This window comes from Pisolithus orientalis (genome assembly GCF_024613125.1).
Source record: "Pisolithus orientalis strain OTSU chromosome Unknown F5J12scaffold_26, whole genome shotgun sequence".
In the NCBI taxonomy this organism is placed as follows: Eukaryota; Fungi; Basidiomycota; class Agaricomycetes; order Boletales; family Pisolithaceae; genus Pisolithus; species Pisolithus orientalis.
In genome coordinates, this window is record NW_026260807.1 from 377,933 (window position 1) to 401,076 (window position 23,144).

Here is a 23,144-nt window from a genome sequence, read left to right on the forward strand (position 1 = left end):
CCAGTATCTGAAAAGAACTGGGTACTTGCCTACACTGCCATCAGACCAATGGAGTCAGAATAAATGATTAAGACTCACTTTCTGGAACCTCTCATCAGCTGCAGTAAAGGACTCATTACAACCCTTCAGCACTGACATTGTTATCCTCATTCCCTCTTCAAACTCATCCTCCCCATCACCAAGATAATTCCTTTGGGTTGAAGACTTTGACTTTTGCAACTCATTAACCTCATGCTCCACCTTTGGGTTGAAGACTTTGACTTTTGCAACTCATTAACCTCATGCTCCATAGCGCAAATATCTTCTTGTGAAAGAAAGACTGTAGCTGTAGGGTTTACTGGATCATCTGGATGCCCACTTCTGCACTTCTGAGTAAAACAAGTATCAATGCAAACAATTTCATCAACATCAGAAAGGCTAGAACAAAGGAAATTTTAGCAGTTGACAAAACTATATCCACCAAGTGACATACCCATGTTCACTATTATTGCTCTGCCAGCTCTGGCCACCAAAGCATAGAGGACAATGCTGTCATAGGTATTCTGATGGCCTCATCTTTGAACTGAGGACATCATTGTCTGGGGGACTTGGCAATGGGATTGCAGAGGGGATGTTTGATGGTGGACTAGCAGATTCTTGCAGTTGTTGTTGGACATATTCATCAAGGGATGTTTCCAGAATACAATACCAGTGATATGCATTACTGAACCTCTGGTGTATACCCTCCTGCAAGTATCATCAGCAATGATCCATGACTGAGAAGAACAACCAAAGTATGCATTAATAATATAGCAACATCACCACAAACAATACCAACAAACATCCTACCCTATCAATATAACACTACAGCAGTCCCAAGAAACAGAACATGTCACACATGCATGCACTTATAACCATGAAATAGTCATGCATCAGATTAAGATATACTACCTACATAGCAGAGTCATCTGTACTACAGTCACTATGGCAGTAATGTATGTTTTATGAAGTGGAAAAAATGGGGTAATGATACAAAACATGACAATTCCATACCTTTGTGTCCACCTCATAACCCATAGCTGCAAGGTATGCCTGAAGGGATTCACACCATGCTGAAGTGTTTGGAGGTATGTGCATGAAGAGTTGTTGGACAAAGCTGAGAAGCTGTAGGCTAACAGCAAGTGTTGGCCCCAGTGGGGCACAGGGGAAGTAGCCCATCCAAAGGAGTTGGAGGGCTGCAGGTGCACAAGGACAGACAGCCAGATCAATTGATTGCAGAGCTGCCATGAATGCATCTAAGCAGAGGAAAATGATGAAGAACACAGAAATCTCACCATTGAAATCAATGCAAATGACTCTCAGTTTTCGAGTCTGGTGACAACCACACATTGGCAGTTCATAGTCAACAGGATTCCAGAAGTGATTGGATAGTTGTTGATATGCAAGGTATGGCTGAAGGAGGGAAGGGATGACAGTGTGTGACCACTGCTGCCACTGCTTCATTTTTTTTCAGGCATTCCTAGATGGTGACAAGAGTGAGTCTTGGCTAATATGTAGCCCATCGGTTAAGTGGTCAAAAGTGGCATCATGGGAGAGGTCACATTCACTACCCACAGAAGGCTCTAATGGGCAAGCAGCATTGGATGTGTGGGTTGGAGGAATCACTGGGGTATTGTGTGAAAGTGCAACAGCCAGGTAAGGTGAGCAAGTGCTCAACAGGAAGGTAAAGCCCCACAGTTCTGGGAACACAGTGTGAAGGTTCAGCAGTCTGATGGTCAACAAGGACCACAAGATCATCTGCATGGAGCAAGTCAGGAATCTGGTTCATTGGGGCAGTAACTTGTACAGAGGGACCACACCTAGTAAGCTGTTTCGGTTGATGAGAAGACATCTATGAAATTCAGTCAGACACATAAACTGTCTAGGTGAGTTAGTGGTAGATGATGATCCTGCAACACAAAGTTACAGGACTGTGACCAGCACACCAAATCCTGGTTGCTGGAAGGCAACCCCAAGATGCCACCAGCACATCTCCAATAGTTAGCCTCTAGCATAGAAAAACAAACTGACCTTTGCACACGACTAGTGAGGGCAATGGAGAAAGAGATGGAGCAAGTGTGTGATGAACAAAAAGAGATTGCAATTGTGGTGTGCTACAAATATTGTTCAGGAAACATACAGAGTAAAAATGGTATTGGGGAATGATGAAGGAGGTTACTGACTATTTGAACTGTAACCATGTGGTGCAGTTGGAATAAGGCAGGGAAGAAGGGGTGGACAACCAAAATTATCAAAGAATGGCTGTACATAAAATATAGCCAACTTCTTTTCCATTGCCCAGACATGCAATGATGATGCTAATGGCATAATTGGCTCTGCCAAGTCTGAGGGGCATCCTGGCCATACAGCAAGTAACACCCAGAGATTCTGTATGTACTCCCATTTCAATTGAAAGTTGGACGAGCTGAGGCCTTGATTTTGCTGAGGGAAAGGCTCAGCACACATGGCAAGTTCCAAATCACCAGGGAAAATCTGCATAGAGTTCAGAAACAGCACATTCCTGGTGAGATAAAATTGTACATACCTGCTGGATGTGATTGAGCCACTCTGAATCCTGATTCGACCACAAGCTAGGCATCATCACACAGTCAAGAGCAACCAACTCAAACTGGAAGTTGTGTTCATATAAATCCCATAAAATCTTGCTTTTCGTCATCTGATCAATGGTAGCAAGGTCTGTGAGGGAAATTGAAATATCCCAGAATTGTACATGGCTAGGTATGTCATGTTGGAGGCTGATGAGCTTGGGACCAAAGAGGGTGGCAGATTCATGTAGTCAGTTGCTGGAAAATGTGGATGAAATCTGCTTGGGAATTGTGTTCAGGAAATCCTGCCAGGACTGAGGGATAACATGAGATGCATCCAAGGCAGACAGATGAGTGATCCAACCTGCTTGAGAGACTAGCCAATTCCTCAGGTACCTCTGCTGGCGATCGGAGGACTCACCCCTCACAAACAGACTTGGGCTGGGAAAGAAGTAAGCTACCTTGGGCATGTTGGGACTAACCCTTTTTGCATCCTTATTCACATCATTCAGGGCAGCATTCCATGCAGACATAGTAGGGGGAATAGCTGGATTGCCAAGGTCTTCCCACAGTTCAGGATTCAGAACAACTGATGGCTTGGCTCCTCTCAAGCTTGCAGGGGGATCTGAGCAAAATGTTAAACACACTGAGACAAAATGAATAGGATACATACATGGCTGATTACATTGTCAAGCCCTGCCTGTCCTAACAGCTCCTGTACTTGAACTTGCACCACTGGAACTTGCAGCATTGGAAGCTGTGGGACCCATGCTTGTGGGAGTCGAGGCCACACCACTGCTGGTGCATGGTGGTTCTGGCCAGGGAGCCACAAATTGCTCGAGCCCAATCGCCAGGCCTTGTCAAATGTGCCTGTGGCATGATTCACCAGGGTGGTACAAGGCACTGTGCCATTTCAGCATCTGCCTGACCTCAAAAACCTCAGGATCCATGACTATGTCATGAGGGTGCATAATCTCAACAGTCTTCAACACTTGCATGTCTGGGGGTACATGATCAGGTTTCCAGACCATCCAGACAGGCACATGTATTTCAAAAAGGCACTGGCAAATGTCAGGGTCTGTTGTGAATGCCCTGATCCAGTGGTCAAATGAATCAACAAAAGTGCCCATAGCAGTGTCGAGGTCTGTGTCCAGATATTCTAGCATGCCAAAGATGTCTAGGAGGAGGCGTTGACAAAAAGCAACCAATATGACTGTGTCTTGAAATGTAAATGGGAGTTGCTAGAGAAAATTTTAATTAACAAAATCTGAACCAGAAAAAAATCATGCCTTCAGATGCAGGAGACATCACTGACATGACCCCAGCCATGAATCAGGTCTCAGAGGACCTTCATAGTGGGGGTGCTTCTTTAGCCAATTGTGCAAATGTTCATCTAGTCAATTATAAATGGTCTCCATTGACTTCTGCTTGTCAACATGAATCCTGCCAACTTTGAAGGCAGACCCTCTTTCCAGCGCAAAATCCTCCACTGACTGGGTAACATTCCATGCATATAGACTATGTTAATGCCTGAGTTTCGATGAAGAAACACCCCAGAAACCATGAGGATAACTCTTGATAGGCCCCAAGCCTATCAAGAACTTGTGGGCACCAAACCCCCAAGACCTGATGGACAAATGCTCCAAATGTTTGTGGAAAGAGCAACCAGGCCATCTGGAAAAGTAAGATGGAAAAGATAGAGGGAAACTTACCTTGCACTGAATTGGTTTATATGGAGGGGCATTGGCGACTCGAAGTAGTAGGTAGCACTTACTAGTAGTAGTGAGAAATCGGGTGATTAGATATAAGTTTTGTGTTCTGTATTTCATTCCTCAATGTTCCAGACTGCCTATTGTAATATTCATGGGAGACACATTCATGCATTACAGTAATGACATTTTGATAAGCTACTTATAGCAAGTCCTAGTTACAAGTACTAGTGTGCCATTGCTACTTTGTTAATAGATTTGGCCACCTTTACTGATGTGACTAAAGTTTCGATGAATGACAGAATTTTAACATGTCATTTCACAATTGCACAATTGTTACATCATCACAGCTGAAACAAACATTCGCACCACCCACAGCTTAGCAACACTCTCATCTTCTGTATGCTGTCCACATGGTATTGGGGGAATGCTCAGTGTGTTCCTCTACCATATGTCAGGGGCTTGGTGCCCTTGACAGCCTTGAAGGTTTGGAGCCTTCAAGGGCAGTCTTGGTGTCCAGTGGATCCAACGATCAATTGCATGATGACAGTCAAGACTGACCCTCATCTTTCAGTGATGTTAATGAAGGTTTTGCAGGTCAGTGCTTTTGACTTAAGTTATGCATCATTATGTTCCACAGTCTACTGACCCATTTACCAGCACATACTATGTGTACTAGGTCCATCATTCTCCCCACCTCCAGCTGCACTCCATCGTTCTGCCTGGCCAGTATATGCCTTCTATAGCAATGCCCTTGTCTCCCCACTCATCTACCCTTGGTACAGATTCAGTGATCGATCATGTAGCCAATAGTGCAGTTCTCCCCTCGCCTTTTAGTCCTGAAGGTTCGAGTTAGCAACACATCTGTTCATATCTATCCCTGCTGATCGAATATGTGGCATGTTCCTCTACAGTATTGGAGACTTGGTGTGATGTTACCTACAAGGGCAGTGATTCTGATTGTTGATCTCAAGTTCTCCTTTCTACTATGAATTTTCTCCAGGTTGCCTCATGATCAACCATGCAAAGTTCTAACATGAGTATGTGGTTACCTCTGACATTTGGTCTACATTATATGCTCGATTTGGCTATCAATCACGTGAAAGGGACTCCATCTATTGGACTGTGTCAACCCTGCTCTCATCAGTGACCACCCTTAGGGGCTTGAACAATTCATTTTCTGTCTAGTAAGCCCATTCCTTTCTCTATTGCTGGATACTGATGAACTCTTGTGGTTTTTCAGTCCTGAGGAAACCCACTTTCTGGGTCATGCAGATGGAATACTGCTGTTCTGGATTGTGATTGGAATTTCACCTGTATGTTTCCATTTTAATAGGTGTGTCATCCTTGCTATGCATTACAACCACTTCTTTCCTGCATGCTTTTCCTTCATCCCCCTTATGTTGTGTCCTCTTTTCATGGTTTCATATGTCCTTGCTGATGCTATATCCAGAACTTTGCATGCTGAGACAACATGTTCTAGATGGATTTTCTTTCCCATGTGGTTCATCTCGGCTTGATGTGCTCTGACCTTAAATACTCACCTTGCCTCCCCCCATTTCTCAACACCCCCATACAACCATACCCTGCTCTGCTGATATCCTGGAGCCTTCAAGGGACTCCATTGCTGACTTGAACACTCGTGTTCTTTGCAACCAAAGGATTCTGTCCTCACAAAATGCCCCAGTTTCCAAACAAGTAAAAAAAGGTGGTGCCGTTGTCTCTAATGATGGAGTGCAACACTCAGAGGTATGTCTTGTAGTATATTTCTCATCCATTACTCTAATGTCATTTTCCACTCATGGCAATCTACTCCAAAGGATATGATTGGCAAACCAAAACCATGGCATGCAGTCCAGCCTCCTGAAGGCTGGGAAGAGCACATGTTTGGCCTGAGAGATAGAAGATGCTCCTTGACACCTTGTCCTTCCATTGCAAACACCCCAATGCTCCCTTCCCCTTCCCTGCACATGGACAACCAGATCCATGATGAGGACTCTGCAATGGAGGAGATGGAGGAGAATCCTGACAACAACAAAAATGAGGATGACCAGCCTTCCAGTAACAAGAATGAGGATGATCAGCCATCTGGTAGCAAGAATGAGGATGACCTGCCATCCAGTAGTGAGAAAGAGGATGACTGGCTGCCTGGTAGCAATGATGATGACAAGGGTTCCAATTACAATGAGAATGAGAATGACGATGAGATGGAGAGCTCGAATGGCTCCCATGGTAGGTTTTTCCATTTTGTATCCCTTGTTCTCTCACATTTTTTTTCAGATAATTCTCATTTCTTTTGATTTTGGGGTTTGGTGCCTCTCTGGTCATGCGATGGTAGGCTTTGTGCCCACTTGTGTTTCAAAGCTTGGTGCTTTGGATACTCATGACCATTTCCTGTTGTGCATCATTCCCTTGGTTGTTATATGGATAAAGAATTGTTGTGATCCTGTTCTCTTACCATCTATATACACATCTGCCTCATGTTGACATGTTGACCCCTAGATGATGATGATGCATGTGCTTGCAATGCTCAGACTGTTTCTTGTGCCCAGTCCCTGCTTCCCCCATCCTCACCAAGAAGGTGGCCTGATCTATACTAGACTTCAGAAGAAGGGCAAAGGTAGGGCTATAGATGCCGAGGACATTGATGCTGCAAACCACAGTGACCATGACACCCAACTCCCAAACCTCAAGAAGCCAGGGAATCTGTCCACAGCAGCATTAGATGAAATACATGCTTTTGCGAAGGATGTCAAGATGATGGTGGAAGAGCTTGGCCAATGGCATGGGCAGTCTACATGCAACACACTCATCACTGTGGGATTTAGTGTTAAGGCTTCTCATACCAAAATTAATGAGGCCAACCTCTTCCACTTGTGGTATTGGGCCACACAGCCCAAACCAGATGGTGGTATGGCTTTCCTCCCTCTCACATCTTCCCTTCTAATGTCCTGACCAGCTGATCAAAATTCAATCAACAATTTGATTATGAAGGAGTAAAACACCCTCATGATAGGCATCCCCAAGGATGACTAAAAGTTAAAAGCCATCTATGAGTGGAGTGAGAGCTCTTCTGCCATACCGACTAATCAATCTGTCAAATCTATTGCAGCTAGAGTGGACAATGAAAAGACACAATTTTCTGGATGGGTATGTGGTTGCAACTGTGCAGCCATCAATTCTGATCATTCCACAGGCAGAGGCATGGTCCAATCTCAAGAATATCAAGATAGTTGGAGCAGTAATGTATGTTGGACAGGACCCTGCAGGACGTCAAACTTCTGGCATATTTGGAGGCTCCAAGATGATAAGAAACTTCATCAATGAAAATGGCATTGATGTCTGGTCACTCATGGATAAGCATACCGCAATTTTCAAGTAAGTTTATTTCTTGCATGTTTCATTCGACCTCATTTGATTGTTGTAGGTTTCTCAGGAATGGCGATGGTGTGGATGCCAGGGTGGCTGGCACCAGTTCCATTGGAGATGTGGGTTCTGCACTGGAACTATGTTGTTGTATAAAGGAGACTCTGAGAGACTGCAACCACAGAGTATTCAGATGCATGATGAAGGAGAAGATGTTGGCCACATTGAGAGATCTGTGTGGTAAGTTATTCTTGTGCTGTACATGCATTTATCTTGATCCTTTGCTCAGTCACACATGGCATTGAAGTCAGTGATCCCCAGAAAGTTTCCTGGCACCAGCTTCTCAGGTTTTTGCGGAAGAGCCACCTCACTATTTTCAACTGGCCCCACAGTGTATCTCCACCAGGCCCTGGTTTTGAGTACAAGAAACTTAAGGCTGGCCCTCTTCATCAACTTGTAGTACCTTACCTTCAGAGAAAACTGGGTCTTTTGTATGATGGGCAAACCAATGATGAGGAAGAACAAGATAGTCTGGATGATGTGCTGGAAATTGAGATTAAGTGCTGGAACGAAGGTATTCCCTATTTTATTCATCCAGTTGGATGCTGAAGTTCTGTGTAGAGGTCATTGATATTTTGGATGCTGACCCTTTGAAGGGTGAGATTGTGCTCATCAAAGCTACCAATGGTACTGTTTTGCAGCAGATCTCAGATGATCCAGAGTGGCAGAAGTCCCTCAAGGAAACGGATCACCAGCAGCAAGGCACAGAGGTCCTTTGATAGCCACAACCCTGACTGCAGCAACAACTCCCTTTTCCCTCTTGGAAGCGACCCCATGTGGAGGTGTCAAATCACAATACTATTGGTCCCCAGGTAAGTTCTGCTTTTTACTCAATATCTGGTATCTGCTGATGTTCACAAGGCTTTACAGTCTGACCGTTGAACTGTGCCACACGATCAATGCCAGGATGTGTGCCCCATTGCACAAGATTTGTGTCATGACCCATCCACAATTCCAAGCAATGTGCACACTCGAGAGCCTGGCCCATCCAAGCCTCCCACACTGGCTCTGCAATATGGGGTAGGGTTTGGTTCCTATGGTCTGATAACAAGACTAATGAAGCATTGTATAGGATCTACATCAGGATAATCTTCCAAGCCATCCTCACATGCGAGAGGCTGGCCCAGCCCAGCAGTCTTTTCCCAGATGACAAGTGAGTATCCAGGTCTCTGACTTTTGGTAACAAGACTAAGGAAAAATTATGTAGGATTCTTGGGGTGACTGTATGAACTATCATGATCCTGGCCCATCTAATATCCCATATCATGTGAGTAATTGGAGTCCTCTACCACATCCCATAGTTTTGTGTCAGTTGCCCCAGCCATTACTGTTACATTTCAGGACTGGCCACTTATCAACTCTTTGTTAGGGGTGGTCCAGGGTCAAATCACACATGGTGCCGATGTCCATCACATGTCCATTGCTGTTAGGCACTGTACATGATGCCTCAATGTGTATATACAATTCCTGCAGTCCTAGCTACTGCGTTTGTGCCTTGTTGCTCCTCATGTTACAGCTATTTTCAAAACTGAGAGCAAGGCCAAATAAACAAAATCACACACATTTAGTAGCTAAATGTTATAACTTTGATATCTCAATCAATTCAAGTCGGATCACTGCAATTTTTGCAGATTCAGAATCAGGGGAATTAGATGTAGGTCCTGGTGTAAAAATTAGACTAATTCTAGCACTATATAAGTCTGAAAAAGCATAGGCTGATTTCACATATACAATCAAAATTGCAAGTGATCTAGGCATCTGTACACCTTAGCAAACCAATAGTGGTCTTCTATACATCAATTGTCCAGCAGGCTTTCAATGCTTTTTGGGCAGTAGAGAGCCCTCTGCTTCCAGATGTTCATTGCACATGTAAGTAAGATTGGAAGCCTATTATTGCACATTTCTTCACACAAGATTCATATCCTTGGAGCCCTGTGTATCATCTAGAGAACAGTAGCAAAAATTTATGCAATTATGCAGTGTGTTGTTGTGATCTGAAGTTCTACACCTAGTAATGTCTTATCTACACTTGGTGGCTGCTTACCAATCATGTGCTACCCCCTACCTGTGTCCCCTTGCCTCACATCTCAAGACTTGCTTCAAATAAAATCATAGTAGAAGGACATGAGATTGAGAAACAATACAACACTTGAGACCTGCAGAGAATGATTGCTGGATACAATTTGAATAGCATTCTTTGGGTGCCATGACTATTTCAAGCAATGGTATGTATAGGACATTTGGAGCCATTGAGTGAACCTGATCATGTCAGCAACTACTCATGCATATGGCTACACCCACTCAAATGCAGTTATTCACTGCTCACTGCTCATCTGGTCACTGACTTTTCATCTCTGCACATATTTTTTGGAACTGTTCTCTAGAAATTACACAGGGCTCAAAGTGATCTTTGAGGCTTTCCAGACAAGGTGGCATTACTTGGAAGGCTCTGCAGTACCAGTTGACATTGTCACCCATCATAAGAACCTGGAGTACTTCTCCACCTTGAAGGTATTGACCCAGTGCCAGGTGCACTGGCCTGAGTTTCTGTCGCAATTCAATATGGTTATCTGGTTCAGACCCAGTAAACTCAGTGCTAAGCCTGATGCCCTAACTAGACGATGGGACATCTACCCCAAAGAGGGGGATAGTGACTATGCCCAGGTCAACCCACAGAACCTCAGACCAGTCTTCACACAGGAACAGCTAGCCACCTCCCTGCACACCACCTACCTTGAATACCTGGTCCTATGTGCTGTTGCACTGATGGATGTGGAGAAGTTACACAATGATATCCTCTCAGCCCTACCCTCAGACCTGGTCACTCAAGTCCAGTTCTCAGATACATCAGATTCCCAGTGGTCAGTTGATGATGCCAGCTTCCTCTGTCTAGATGGAAGAATCTATGTACCAGACTCTAACAACCTTCACCTTTGTGTCTTGAGGTTTAAACATGATCATCCTTTATCTGGCCACTTTGGCCAAAACAGAACTCTAGAGCTCATCCAGTACAAATACACTTGGCCCAGCCTAAGGACATTTGTCAAAGACTATGTCCAGTCCTGCACTACCTGTGCCCAGGCCAAGGTACCCCACCACTGGCCTTACAGCCTACTCAAACAACTCCCAGTGCCAGAGAAGCCATGGAATTCCATCTTGATGGATTTCATAGAGCAACTCCTGGCCTCAACTGGCATTACTGCCATCCTTGTCATGGTTGACCAGCTTTCAAAGCAAGCTATTTTCATACCTACTCACAACACCATCACAGCCCCTGAGCTTTCCAAGCTCTTCTTGATGCACATATTCCCCAAGCACAGTGTACCAGCCCATGTAACTTCAGACTGGGGATCAGAATTTGTATCCCACTTCTTCTGGTCTCTTGGTAAGGCTCTGGACATGCGATTACACTTCACCTCCAGGTATCACCCAGAGGGGGATGGTCAGACAGAGCGCACCAATCAGACCCTTGAACAATATCTCCAGGTCTACTGTAACTACCAACAGGATAACTGGGCCAAGTTACTACCATTGGCTGAATTTGCTTACAACAATGCACCCAGTGCTATGACCAGGGTATCACCCTTCTTCACTAATAAGGGTTATCACCCTAATATCTCAGTCTTCCCTGAGTGTGATCTCACATCCAACCAGGCTTGTGATTACACAGTCGACCTAGATTCACTGCACCAATACCTTCATGAAGAAATGGCTCTCACCCAGCAATGTTACCAAGGACTGGCAGATGCTAAGTGCATGCTGGCCCCAGACTTCAAAGTGGGTGAAAATGTCTATGTAAAAGCCAGGTATTTCCAGTCAACCCAGCCCTCCAAGAAGTTGAGTGAGAAGAACCTTGGGCCTTACCCCATAATGGCCCAGGCTGATTCTCACTCATTCACCCTATGCTTACCAGACTCTATGTGCACTGCACACCAAGTCTTCCATGTATCCCAACCTGAACCAGCCATCCCAAATACCATACCCAACTGGACTCAACCTCCACCCCCACCAGTAGATGTTGACAGCAACTTAGAATTTGAAGTAGCAGAGATACTCAATTCAAAGGTCAACTGGTGCAGAAAGTGTTGGTTGCAGTACCTGGTCCAGTGGACTGGTTACAAGGGAACTGATAAAGAAACTACCTGGGTACTAGCAACAGAGCTGGACAATGCTTCAGAACTTGTCCAAGAGTATCATGACCAGTACCCAGACAAACCCAGTCCTTTCAAGAAATAATATAGAACTGGTCTCAAGTTTGTTTTCCTCCTATCTGTTTCTCCTACCTCATAGTTACTATGTCTTGATTCCTCTCACTTTTCTTTTATTTGTCCTTTCTTTCACACCATTGAACCAGAACCAGGCATTTGCAGTGGCATTTGCAGGCATACCAACACAGAAAGAATACTACACTACATGCACATGACTTTAGACTTGGGACCCAGCAGATCCAGCACTGGTCTGGTCACCTGACTTGGACTGGTGTGAGTCGAAGTGTGGTTCAGTGGTGAAAACCAACCAAAACCAACACAAAAGACAATAAGAGCAAGTGGTGGTGTGCCTATGTGGTACCTAGATAGTAGAACCTGTTCTTTGGGAGGGTTTTTGCAAGCTACAACACTCAAAGACAAGTGCTGAGGGTTGGGGGTGCTCCTGATGAAGAAGGAGCAGGAATGTGAGAGACTGCGATAGGGTAGACTGCTGTCAGCCTACAGAAGGATGGATGATGACTTAATTCAATGTCCTAAGCTGCACTGAGCTCAGGGAGGGCTTGGAGCAAAGTATATTGATGATTGACAAGGATAAGCAAAGTAGATGATAGTTAGACCCTTAATAAAGTCTCAACTATTGAAGCTGCTGAATGAATTACTGAGTGATGATAAAATGCAAGCAAGGGGGGCTCTCTGATGTCTTCTTTTTTGCTATCTAAGTACAGTGATTTATATACAGTACAGGGGTGTTGCCTATGGAAAACAAGGTGCAAACACTTGGTAAGTGATTGGTAACTGATGAGTAAGGAATGTAAGCAATGGGTAATTGTCTTGGAAAGCATTGTAAGCATTGGTAAGGATTAGCAAGCCAAAAAGCAAAGAATCAGTAAGCAAAGTTAAAAGATTGATAAGTATTGGCAATAGGTGAGTCAAAGACAGTCAGAACATCAAAGTATGAGTCAAGTAATGTCAGGAACTGGGAAAGTGCACTGGAATCACATTAGGGGGAGGCTGTGCATGTCACATCTCAATGGGAAGACTGAAATGAGCACACAAGACCCTTCTAACTATGTGACAGACCCAAGGCAACCAAAGAATGCCCTTCTGGATGCCATGCCAACAAGGAGAACATGCTGACCAAGCTGCATGGGCTGAGATGGGGCTGATGATGATGAGATGCACCAGGGTGCTTCAGGATGGAAGCTGGTAGGAATTCCTGGCAGATATACATAGCCACAGTCTCTAGCAAAGGAGACAAGTGAGGTGATCAATGTAGAGGCAGCCATATCTGATGGACTTAGTGAAATGAGCATCTGATGGGTAGAGTGCTGTAGCAACATGTAGGGTACAAGGATCCTTTCCAAACTTGGAGTGCAGAATCACATGGCTGAGCACTATAACTGAGTGTGGGAATTGAGTCAGCATCTTTGATAATGGTGGAGATACAACAAAAATTGGAATGCTACATGGGTGCTAAAAACTTTTGATGAGTGCATAACTTGCTTCCTCTTTTCTCTCTAGCACTGACAACTTGTTCTTGTGCAAAGGATGACCACTAATCTCCAGCTGTCCTTCTATGCATGATGGAACTCGCCATGGTAGGGGTGAGCACACTCAGGACAAATCACAACAAGACAGAACATGGACAGGTGTGTGGGATTGAACAACTGAGCTTATGCTCTGATACAAGATGATAGAGAGGGAAAGAAAGAGGGAAAAGAAGATATGCCCTATGCATACATGTAGCACCAATATATATACCCCCAGGGTCCAAACAGTGCAACACAGCAAGAGGGATCCACATGCCCAGACAAGGGGATAGGAGACATGATAGTGCAGTGTGATAGGAGATGTGATAGCATGAAGCAGTAGCATGAGCATGAGTGATGTGTGAGTGGTAAGTGTATGCTTACACATGAGGGCTATAGTCTCTCATCTCCATTTATGGCACTGTGTGCAACTTGTTGATGAGTTAGCCAGAGTCAGCTGTAACCATGTGCATAACACCTTTGGTGTGTGTCATTGGGCAGGTTTTTTGTGAGTTGTAGTACTCAAAGATGAGTGCTGAGGGTTGGGGTTGCTCCTGATGAAGGAGCAAGAATGCAAGATGAAGTGAGGGGGTAGACTGCTGTCAGCGTACAGAAAGATGAATGATGACTTAATTTGATGTCCCAGGCTAATCTGAGCTCAGAGAGGACTCAGAGTGAAGCTGATTGATGATAGGTGATGATAAGTGAAGTAGACAATAGCTAGACCCTTAATGAATCCTCAACTACTGAAGCTGATGAATGAATTACTGAGGGACAGAGAAATGCAAGCAAGAGGGGCTCTCTGCCACCTCTTGTTATTCTTCAGCTACCTGAGTCCAGTGATTTATATACAGTACAAGAGCAATGCCTATGGAAAACAAACTGTAAACACTTGATTAGTGATTGGTAACTGTTAAGTAAGGAGTGGAAGCAGTGGGTAATCAACTTAGAATGCATTGGTAACCATTACTAAGGATCAATAAAATGAGTGAGAAAAGTCAAAAGATTGGAAATACTGGCAATAGGTGAGTCAAGGACAGTTGGAATATCAAAGTATGAGTCAAGCATTGTCAGAAATTGAACAATTGTACTGGAATCAAATTAGGGGGGAGGCTGTGCATGTCACATCTCAAAGGAATCACTTCTCAACCAATGTAGGATGACAGAGATGCAGCACTGATCTGATGTCAATATAGGACATCCATAAAGGGATGGCAGGTGTCAGGTGTCAAAGGGGTCAAGCTTTTGGGGGTCTGTGGGGTGACAGGAGCATAGGGGATTAAAAACTTCATGAATGAGACTCTGTTGAAAGAGAGGATGAAGGGGGAGCATCTTCTGCTGTATCTTGCAACAAGAAGGCAAGGTGTGCATCATACTCATCATGGATGTGATCAGGGAGACTGAAATGACCATGTAAGACCTTTCTAACTGAATGACAGACCTGACACAACCATAGAATGTCCTCCTGAAGGTCATTCTGACAAAAAGAATGTTGTCCAAGCTGGACAGGCTGAGGGGGCAGATGAGGATGGGATGTACCAGGATGCTTCAGGACAGAAGCTGGAAGGAATTCCTGGTAAATATACATAGCCTGAGCATCTGTTTGAGGGAGTGCTATTGTCAAGTATGGGTTTACCCTCAGGTGACCAGGCTTCAAGACTGGGTGACCAAAGTCAAGGCCAGGAGACAGGGGCCAAGTCTGGTTGGACCAGAGTTAAGGCTGGAGGTCTGGGGCTAAGTCTGGAGGACTGGAGTTAAGGCTGGGAGTGTGGGAACAAGGCTGGTATCATGGGAAACTGACTGGTCTTGGAGTGTGCACAGGGGGAAGCCAGTCTGGGGTTGGATCTACCTCCCTTGGTCTCAGCTTATGTGCTGTACCCTTATGCAAGCCAGGGAGAGGTCTGGGACAGGGGTCAGGGATAGACTAAGGCTCAGCCTTAGCTATAGAGTAGACTTGGAGTAGTACAGGGTGAGGGTAATACTTAGTTGATACTCTGACTGGAGTGCTACAAAGTATGTACAGGGATTAAATACATGAGGCCAGTCTGGAGTAATGAACATGAAGCTGGACTTGTTAGTAAGCTATCAGGAAGATGATTACCAAGGGGTGGGTAGCCACAGAGGCTGTGCCAAGACTAATAGCCAAAGTCCAGGTGACCAGCATAACTGGAGTCAGACACAGGGTTTGTACAGTAAGCAGAGATCAGGCAAGAGGACTAAACTAAATATAGTACAAACAAAGGGAAACAGACTGGAGTTATGTCCAGGTGACCCAGACATGGATCTGGGAGGACCAGGGTGGAGCAGCACAAGGCCAGGAGGCCAGAGTGGACTGGAGATAGGGGTAAAACACCAGACTTGAGTTATTCAGGCTGGAGTTGGGTTATCTAGGGCCAGAGTTGGGTTATCTAGGCCAGACTAGGACTAGACTTGACCAGAGTTAGGGGCTAGGGGTCCAGACTGGACTGGGATTGAGTCTGAGAGTCATGGATATGACAGCTATAGAAATATGTGGAGTGTGAGGATCTTTCCAATTTTGGAAGGTAGGATCATGTGGCTGAGCACTATAAGTGAGTGTGGGAATGGTGTCTGTATCTGCAGAAATGAGGGAGATATGTCAAAAACCAGAATGCTGTACATGGGCCATTAACTCACTTCCTTCTCTTTTCTTTGGCATTGATGACTTTTTCTTGCATAAAGGATGACTGCTGACATTCCTGGCTGTCTTCCTATGCATCAGGACTCTAGTATTTCATCTCAATTCATCAACAATATCCATGTCTGCCTCACCAAATATCAACACCTTTGATGTGTCACAATGTACACCAAACAGGTTGTCTATGCACTGTCAATGTTGCTATTGACTTAAGCCAGTTTTCAGGATTTCTTGAGGACTGGGTCTCTCTGAGGGAGGATGGTTGTCCAAAGACTGGTATATCCTCCTGTGGGTCACTGGAACCCTCTGAACTTCTGGGGAATTTTTGTGATGTAAGGATGCACCATTCATTTGGTGAACAGACTTCAAATGTGTTGTGGGCAATGATGGAACAATACCTTTGTCAGGGACTCATCAGTGATAGCAAGGTCTTGGATATCCATCAAGTTGATGCATGTCCCTTTCTTGCTCCCACTTGGTTTGTGATGTCATAACTATTTATCCCCAGGTCTCCAATACCAAAATTCTGGAGAACAAGCTTCCTATGTTTGTGGTAACATTTTCAATACAACAAATGCTCCTCATCTGGAACCCTGATACAGCCAAATATATTCTATGTTACTGTGGCAAGCCTGTTGTGCTTCTTTGCCATGTCATAGAAGGTCTTACAGAGAAAATTTGCTAATCTTTGTCAATTTTCACGTCCAATTCGGAACAAAGCTCTCGAAACACCGTATCTGCTGTTTCCTCAGCAAGCTGATTGTCATCGTCGAGTTTCTTGATGGTAGCTGCATGCTGTGTAGCAGGCCCCGGCCCTCCACTTTGCAGCTTTGCCTCAGCAATCCTTTTCTTAATGATGAAGCTATGACGGGCATTGTACTTCTGCCAAAGAAAATTCGCGAGCGTCAACACAAGAACGAGGTTGGGGGTGTCACCAGGGACTACAATGCCAGCGCAACCCAGGAAACTCCTCTTCATTGCAGCACATCCATGGGCATTGACTTTGGCCCATGAATCCAGGGGTCCGGGTTCTAGCGCCGTGCCGTCCTTGTACTGTAGGGAAATCCAGAGGAATACCCAGATGAACGATTCCATATCATGGCGGTATTGGTGCTTCACATCGCCATTCTGACCACGTTCCTCGAGGAGATCAATCGCCATGAACGGTATCGTTCCAGTCCTCTCGTTACCCAACGGGTTGGAAGAACTTTCCAAAGACGAAAGGTCGTAATCGTTTAAGACGCCCGTCACCTTGCCGCCCACCCTAGAGTACATCAGGTTTTCGACGCTCACGTCACGATGATAGACCCCTTTATTCCAGAGGGCATGGTGACCTAGAATAGAATGATTTTCAGAACCAAGGCACTACAAAAACAAAGCGGGACTTACACAAAACACATTCCCACCATGCGTTGACCACTTCGTGGTCATTGAGCTCTTTGATTGGCGAAAGCTTCTTGAACACGAGCAGGACGAGCGTCCGGCTGCCTTTCTCAGGGTTCGTGAGGCCAAGAGCCCTCCTAATTTTACATGTGGAAACCGGAAACCTCTGCGAGAAGAGCAAGACCGGCACGTGTCCTTGGACGTTCCTGACTTGCTGCGCAATTTTCTCAACGTGTACCAAAATTTCTTCCTCAGCCATTCGTGCCTCCTCCGCCCAGTAAATTTTCGCCACCATGCCGTCGGCCGTTTCCGTAAGCTTCTCCTGCTTTTGTGTATAGCAGGTGATGTCCATAACATGAGTCCCACGTCCTCCCAGCCCAAGCCGGGTTTTTCTCTCCGAGTTGTCCAATGTCAGTGTTTTTCCATTGACCTCGATAGTGTGAGACTCGATGCGGTCCCCTTCTAGATTCGGTTGAAATTCTGTGTTTCGACCCCAGTCCTCCAAATTGAATCGCTGGAGAGCGTATAACAGCACCAGAAAGCGAGGGAGATCTTGAACAAAATTGAATCCCCCCACGCTGATGAGGCCTTGATGGTCGTAATACCAAATCCAAATGTCGTCGCCTGAAAGGCGTCCAGCGCAATCTGCTCACTAGCGAGAAAAAAATATGCACCTATAACAATGTAATTGAGGCCATACTTCATCGCAATATTGGCGGACTGCATTTCAGCAGCGTACAGCGCTGTCTGGATTGTTACGTGTGCCCGGGGCTCCTCGGGCCTGGATCGCTTGCTCGCGCGAGACTCAGAATCAGCCCCCGACTTGCGTTTCCGGGATCCCGCTCGAGTGCTTTGAGGAGTCATGTTGGGACCTGCGTTGCGTACTATTGGCTGCATGTTAAACCTGACTGAACAGTGTAGTTCCATTACTTACGCAGAGCCTGTGCTGCGAGTGTCGCTCGCGTGGCGGCGACAGCCTCCGTTTCATTTCCATCTTTGCCAATCTGCAAAAACATTGGTTTGGAAGCCCGGTACTCTGACACGACGTATATATTGGGAGGCGGCGTCATCTTCGACTTGCATCGCTTAAATTCAAAGACGCCGAGCACATCCTTCCACGAGCTCGCCGTGGGTGCCTTACCTGGACCTATTGTCGATACATGGTCGCGCCAGCCGCTGAGTGCAGTCTCTGTAGAATGCTGGGGGCCCTTCGCGAATGGAATAGCGACAATATCTGGTTTGCGTTTCGAAAAATGCCCTTCGTGATATTGAGAGATGACCTTCGGATCGTTGCGCTGAAAGAACATCTGTACTTCCGCACTTTCCTTTTTACGCATACCAACGATCTCCAGGCTCTGCAGGTGCGCAAGAGCAGTGTTGGACGCCTGGACAAAGGGCTGGTACAAGCCATCCTCCTGTTCACACGCCGTGCTGGTACAAGACGTTAGCAAAGAACACTGACATCAACACCGGCACGCAAGTCACGAAACTTACTAATTTTTGAGAGCCGTTTTGATGTTCGAGACCGGGAATCCGTTGATATCTTTGACCTCCTCATTACATATGGGCAGAACCTTCTCCATGCATCTTCCCAATAGGGTATAGCTATCCAAGTTCTCAAGGTCATCTGGCGTCTCCGAAGCACGCCTCAGTATGTACTCGAGCATTGTGTCTGCCTCGCATTGCTGTGCTTTGTGGACGTCTTCTGTGACCCAAGGTATCAGATCGTTAATACTTGGTTGTTGTCGTGAATCAGGTGTACCTCGATGAAGAGAAAAGTGGGCGAACGCACCGAACGCCGTGGATATGGAGCTGTCCGCTCGCCGCAGAGAGGCCTCGGTTCATTGGAGTCGATTGACGCTGGCCGGCACCTGCAGTTGTGCGTGGGGGTGGCGAAGAATCACTTTCCACTGCTGCGCCGCTGGGACCAGACATGGTCACTGGTAGGTGAAGATATAGAACAGGAGTCGCGTCAGATGGGCACTAGTGTTGTGTGGTGATGGGAACCTGGAGGTTGAACGTTGAACGTTGAGTACTGAGTGGCAAGAGTCGTGCCACCTCATCGCTGTTAAGTACATCTCCTGTCTGGCCGTCTCGGAAATCCAAATTTAGTTCACACTGACCATTACAGCTGTGATGGTCATTCCTGTTGTCAATTTCCTCGGTTATTGACTAGCGCCACACACGAAACGATGGTGGCGCACACAATCTGTAGGTCCTCTCCAACTTTGGCGGAACAAAAGAATTCTGCAGTTATGCAGACTGCCTATAATACACTGCACAGCACGTCAGCAGAACAAAAGAATGCACAAGAAACATGGCGCGTTCTTAGTGCTATCCAGAGCACCCACTGGTACCCACAGAACACAGGAGTGTGTCAAAAAAAAAGACGCACTCAGATAGATAAAACTATATCTGTGTGTGTGTGTGTTGTTGAACTTGAGGCTATGGCCAGCCCCCCCGGGCCTAATTTGCGTCGCCATCGGTTGACACTCCGAATATCTCGAGCTCCTGTGTTCCCCTTAACTCCACAGAATTAGACGGCCATAATTCGGACGGTGCGGTTTAAGTTATCAAGACTCGTGTGCGGTTCAGGCATATGTTAATGTGTTATATTCTTGTCGGCACATGCTGCACTCCATCGACGGAAAGACAAAGGAACCACCAGTGTTTGGTATGCTAGATGTTAAACGCTGAATGTTGAGCACTGAGAGCTTCCTTTGCTCAACCGCCCCCCCGACATATCACATGATGTCACATGACATATCTTTTTGACAACACCTTCTGAGTCTGATGTGCACATATTTTGTACAATACATCCCTTATTATCTTAGGCCCTGGGCCAACAGATGCCTACTCAACCTGTTGGCTATGAGCTCACTCAAGTGGTTGGTTATAGGACAAACTGATCATCCATCCACCCATGTACATGAGCTTGTGGGGATTGTATACTGAAGCTCAGGCTCCCTTACTGTCTGTCACTATCTTTGTTGACCCCCTTTGTCTGTACCCTAGTTCAGCATATAGCTTCCTTAACCATACACATTCTCAAGTACTTCTGGCCAACACAGCACAATCCACTTCCATAGTTGGCAGCACAGTTAAGGTTTGTTTCTTCAAGCCCCACACAATGACTCACCCTTGAGCCAAGAACATGTAACCAGTGACAGATGTCTTGTTCTCTGTGTTGGCAAAGCTTGCATTGCATACCCTGTAAATATGTCTGTAGCAGTATTGCCTTCCATTGGTCTATACATCATTCCATATTCTTTTGTTCCCTGTAGGTACCTTAGCACTCATTTGGCCACAGTCCAGTGCCTTGGGTCTGGATTTGAAGTGAAAAAGACCAATCTATTTACAGCAAAGGCAATGTCAGGCCCTGTGGCAACTGCAGTGTACATCAGAGATCTGATCAGGGAAGTATATTTATTTTGGTTACACTCATCTTCTCTTTTCTGATAAGGGAACATCTGAACATTCATTTCTGCAGGTGTTTTCACATTGTTCACACCTCCAAGTCCTTATGTCCTTAGTATATAATCTATGTACTATGTTTGCCCAATGAAGAGAGTTCCTTTGGAATGGTCTCATGTGATTGCTATACTGTCAATGTTCTTAGGGTTTCTGAGGTTGGTAACTTCAAACATAGACTGTAGTTGTGATTTTAGTGATATCATAAGCCCCTGGGTCATCATGAACAGGAGAAGATCATCTTCCCATATGGTGATGATTTCTATTCCCTCCATAATCTGTCTGATGTATGTGCAAGGGTCTGTCATTTTCTACATGTTATGCAATACATTAATCAAATACATTACCACAAAATAATTTAAACACACTGATCATTGAAGAACATGTAATGTTCCAAGGAACATCAAAAGTAAATGATATATGTTTTGTATGTGATAATAATTCAATGCCAAATGTTCTAGGTCAAATTACAGTATCTTATCTCCCAGAAAACATGATAAATAAATAATGTATTAAAATATCCTGTTCTACCACAGAACAACTATAAAGTAGGCATGTATATGTAGAGGTGTTGTGAAGGTTCTGAGTTCATTTGTGGGCATGACCACCTTGTGCACAGATCCAAGTTTGTCTCTCTTTGACATTAGGGCCACTCAAAGTTAAATGTGGAAAAAACATGTGTGGTTGAGTTGTGAGTTTGTGGGCAAATATTTAAGCTCCAACTGGGAGATTCAAATTCCACCAGAAAGCATGCATGGTTATCAACAGAGATGTCTAGCAAGTGATAAGGAACTGATAACAAACAAGACAAACATCCATATTCACATGTACTACTACATACTGTTGTGGTGTGAATATGATGCAGATGTATACATGGGGGGAGGGGGGGGACAGGAATACAGCTAGGGGGGGGAATGGGAATGCATACTAAATGATGATCAATATTCTGTCATACACTGTTTTCAAAGCAGATAAACATCTTGATTACTAGACAAAGGGCCTTGATCCTCACTGCCAGCTATGCCTTTTTGCAAGGTGAGGTTCCAAGCATGAAGTTCCTCCAACTGTATGGTGAGCTTCATCTTCCCCAACTCTTGAGCCACCATCATCTTCTCATGTGCAAACAGTTTGTGTTGCATAGTAAGTTGCAATCAGCTGAGAGAGCAGTGGCCTTCTGTCAAGTCCTCCAGTATCCATACTCAAGCCAGTGACACTTGACCTCTGACCTATCCTGCTGTGCCTGTTGAAACTGCTTAATGAAAGTTAATGAAGCAGATGCAAGGTTTGAAGAAAGCTTGTCAGTGGGGGTATCCTGTGCACACTTATGGGATGGCCTTGATGACAACTTGGAATCACTGTCATCAGAGAAAGTGGTGACACTGGGGTGGGAAGATGATGAGAGACAAAGTGCTGAGAATATGTTGGATGAAGTGATGTCAGAGTCAGAGGAGTCATCCATATTTGGAGTGGAGGCCAACCAGTGTTTAAGGAGGGGTCAATCCTGCTTGAGGGACAGATGTGCTGGCTGAAGTTTTGGATGATGGGATGCAAAGGGAGGGGGGTCATCATTCAAACTGATAGAATTCACCCTGTTAAAGGTAGAGGGGGGAGGAGCTATGACAGGAGATGACTCAGAAAAATTAAAGGATGGTGGGGGGGCAAGAAAAAACCACACAGAATTAGCAGGGAGGGATGACAGTGACAACCAATTAGAAAAATGGGGGGGATGCAATGGGTTGGCTGATGTTGACTGCCACCCAGGAGAGGATGGAGAGGGCAATGGAACAACAGGTGGTGGCAGCTCTCACTCAGAGAAGAGCAGGGAGGGGGATGGTATTGATGTGTGACAAGGGGGGGTCATTGTCAACATTCATCAGTTCAGAATCATCTGCAAAAAAGTTGTCATTAGTATGAATGTCGCCACCATCCTCTATTTCACCCTATTCCAGCTGAGGTGAATTCAGTGGGCCTGCAGCAGGATTGACAGAATCTCTGGATGGTGGGTTTTGCTGCAGCTTGAAGAGTTCAGTTGTGCACCTGGCAAAATCCTGCCCACTATCAGCAGCACTCCAGGTGCTGTTGTAGGCAGGATTTGTGCACCACCACCCATGCAATTCTCACCACCAAGGAAACTCCTCTTGATTGTCACTGATAACAATCAGTATACTCATGTATTTAGGAATGAAATAGTCATGTAC

The 23,144-nt window shown here is 45.3% G+C and overlaps 6 protein-coding genes across 6 annotated transcripts; 2 read left to right on the top strand and 4 right to left on the bottom strand.

Moving 5' to 3' along the window:
- Positions 1 to 54: 54 nt before the first annotated feature.
- On the bottom strand, positions 55 to 531 carry F5J12DRAFT_724221 (uncharacterized protein; the record flags this gene model as incomplete). Its single annotated transcript, XM_051741520.1, has 3 exons — positions 55 to 210; positions 279 to 417; positions 473 to 531. Coding segments are annotated over 3 exons (354 nt in total), but the record flags the coding sequence as incomplete, so codon positions are not given.
- F5J12DRAFT_724197 (uncharacterized protein) lies at positions 532 to 1,488 on the bottom strand (the record flags this gene model as incomplete). The annotated part of the gene is made up of 3 exons (XM_051741516.1): positions 532 to 726; positions 1,033 to 1,259; positions 1,314 to 1,488. Coding segments are annotated over 3 exons (597 nt in total), but the record flags the coding sequence as incomplete, so codon positions are not given.
- Positions 1,489 to 2,193: 705 nt separating this feature from the next.
- On the bottom strand, positions 2,194 to 2,617 carry F5J12DRAFT_894948 (uncharacterized protein; the record flags this gene model as incomplete). The annotated part of the gene is made up of 2 exons (XM_051747788.1): positions 2,194 to 2,511; positions 2,564 to 2,617. The coding sequence occupies 2 exons, from the start codon at positions 2,615 to 2,617 to the stop codon at positions 2,194 to 2,196; spliced, it is 372 nt and encodes a 123-aa protein (XP_051597853.1).
- A 1,509-nt stretch (positions 2,618 to 4,126) lies between these two features.
- Positions 4,127 to 6,573, top strand: F5J12DRAFT_784501 (uncharacterized protein; the record flags this gene model as incomplete). The annotated part of the gene is made up of 10 exons (XM_051743039.1): positions 4,127 to 4,246; positions 4,652 to 4,707; positions 4,732 to 4,870; positions 4,953 to 5,118; positions 5,188 to 5,200; positions 5,380 to 5,460; positions 5,517 to 5,609; positions 5,935 to 6,022; positions 6,094 to 6,505; positions 6,554 to 6,573. 10 exons carry the CDS (start codon positions 4,127 to 4,129, stop codon positions 6,571 to 6,573), a joined length of 1,188 nt encoding a protein of 395 aa, XP_051597854.1.
- Positions 6,574 to 6,775: 202 nt separating this feature from the next.
- Positions 6,776 to 9,711, top strand: F5J12DRAFT_784502 (uncharacterized protein; the record flags this gene model as incomplete). The annotated part of the gene is made up of 14 exons (XM_051743040.1): positions 6,776 to 7,184; positions 7,386 to 7,423; positions 7,470 to 7,651; positions 7,701 to 7,761; positions 7,798 to 7,879; positions 7,929 to 8,213; positions 8,261 to 8,409; positions 8,440 to 8,511; positions 8,606 to 8,724; positions 8,772 to 8,852; positions 9,001 to 9,134; positions 9,331 to 9,353; positions 9,454 to 9,568; positions 9,680 to 9,711. The coding sequence occupies 14 exons, from the start codon at positions 6,776 to 6,778 to the stop codon at positions 9,709 to 9,711; spliced, it is 1,782 nt and encodes a 593-aa protein (XP_051597855.1).
- A 7,062-nt stretch (positions 9,712 to 16,773) lies between these two features.
- Positions 16,774 to 19,410, bottom strand: F5J12DRAFT_914380 (uncharacterized protein; the record flags this gene model as incomplete). Its single annotated transcript, XM_051749115.1, has 6 exons — positions 16,774 to 17,426; positions 17,482 to 18,099; positions 18,150 to 18,359; positions 18,410 to 18,906; positions 18,970 to 19,209; positions 19,268 to 19,410. The coding sequence occupies 6 exons, from the start codon at positions 19,408 to 19,410 to the stop codon at positions 16,774 to 16,776; spliced, it is 2,361 nt and encodes a 786-aa protein (XP_051597856.1).
- Positions 19,411 to 23,144: the final 3,734 nt, after the last annotated feature.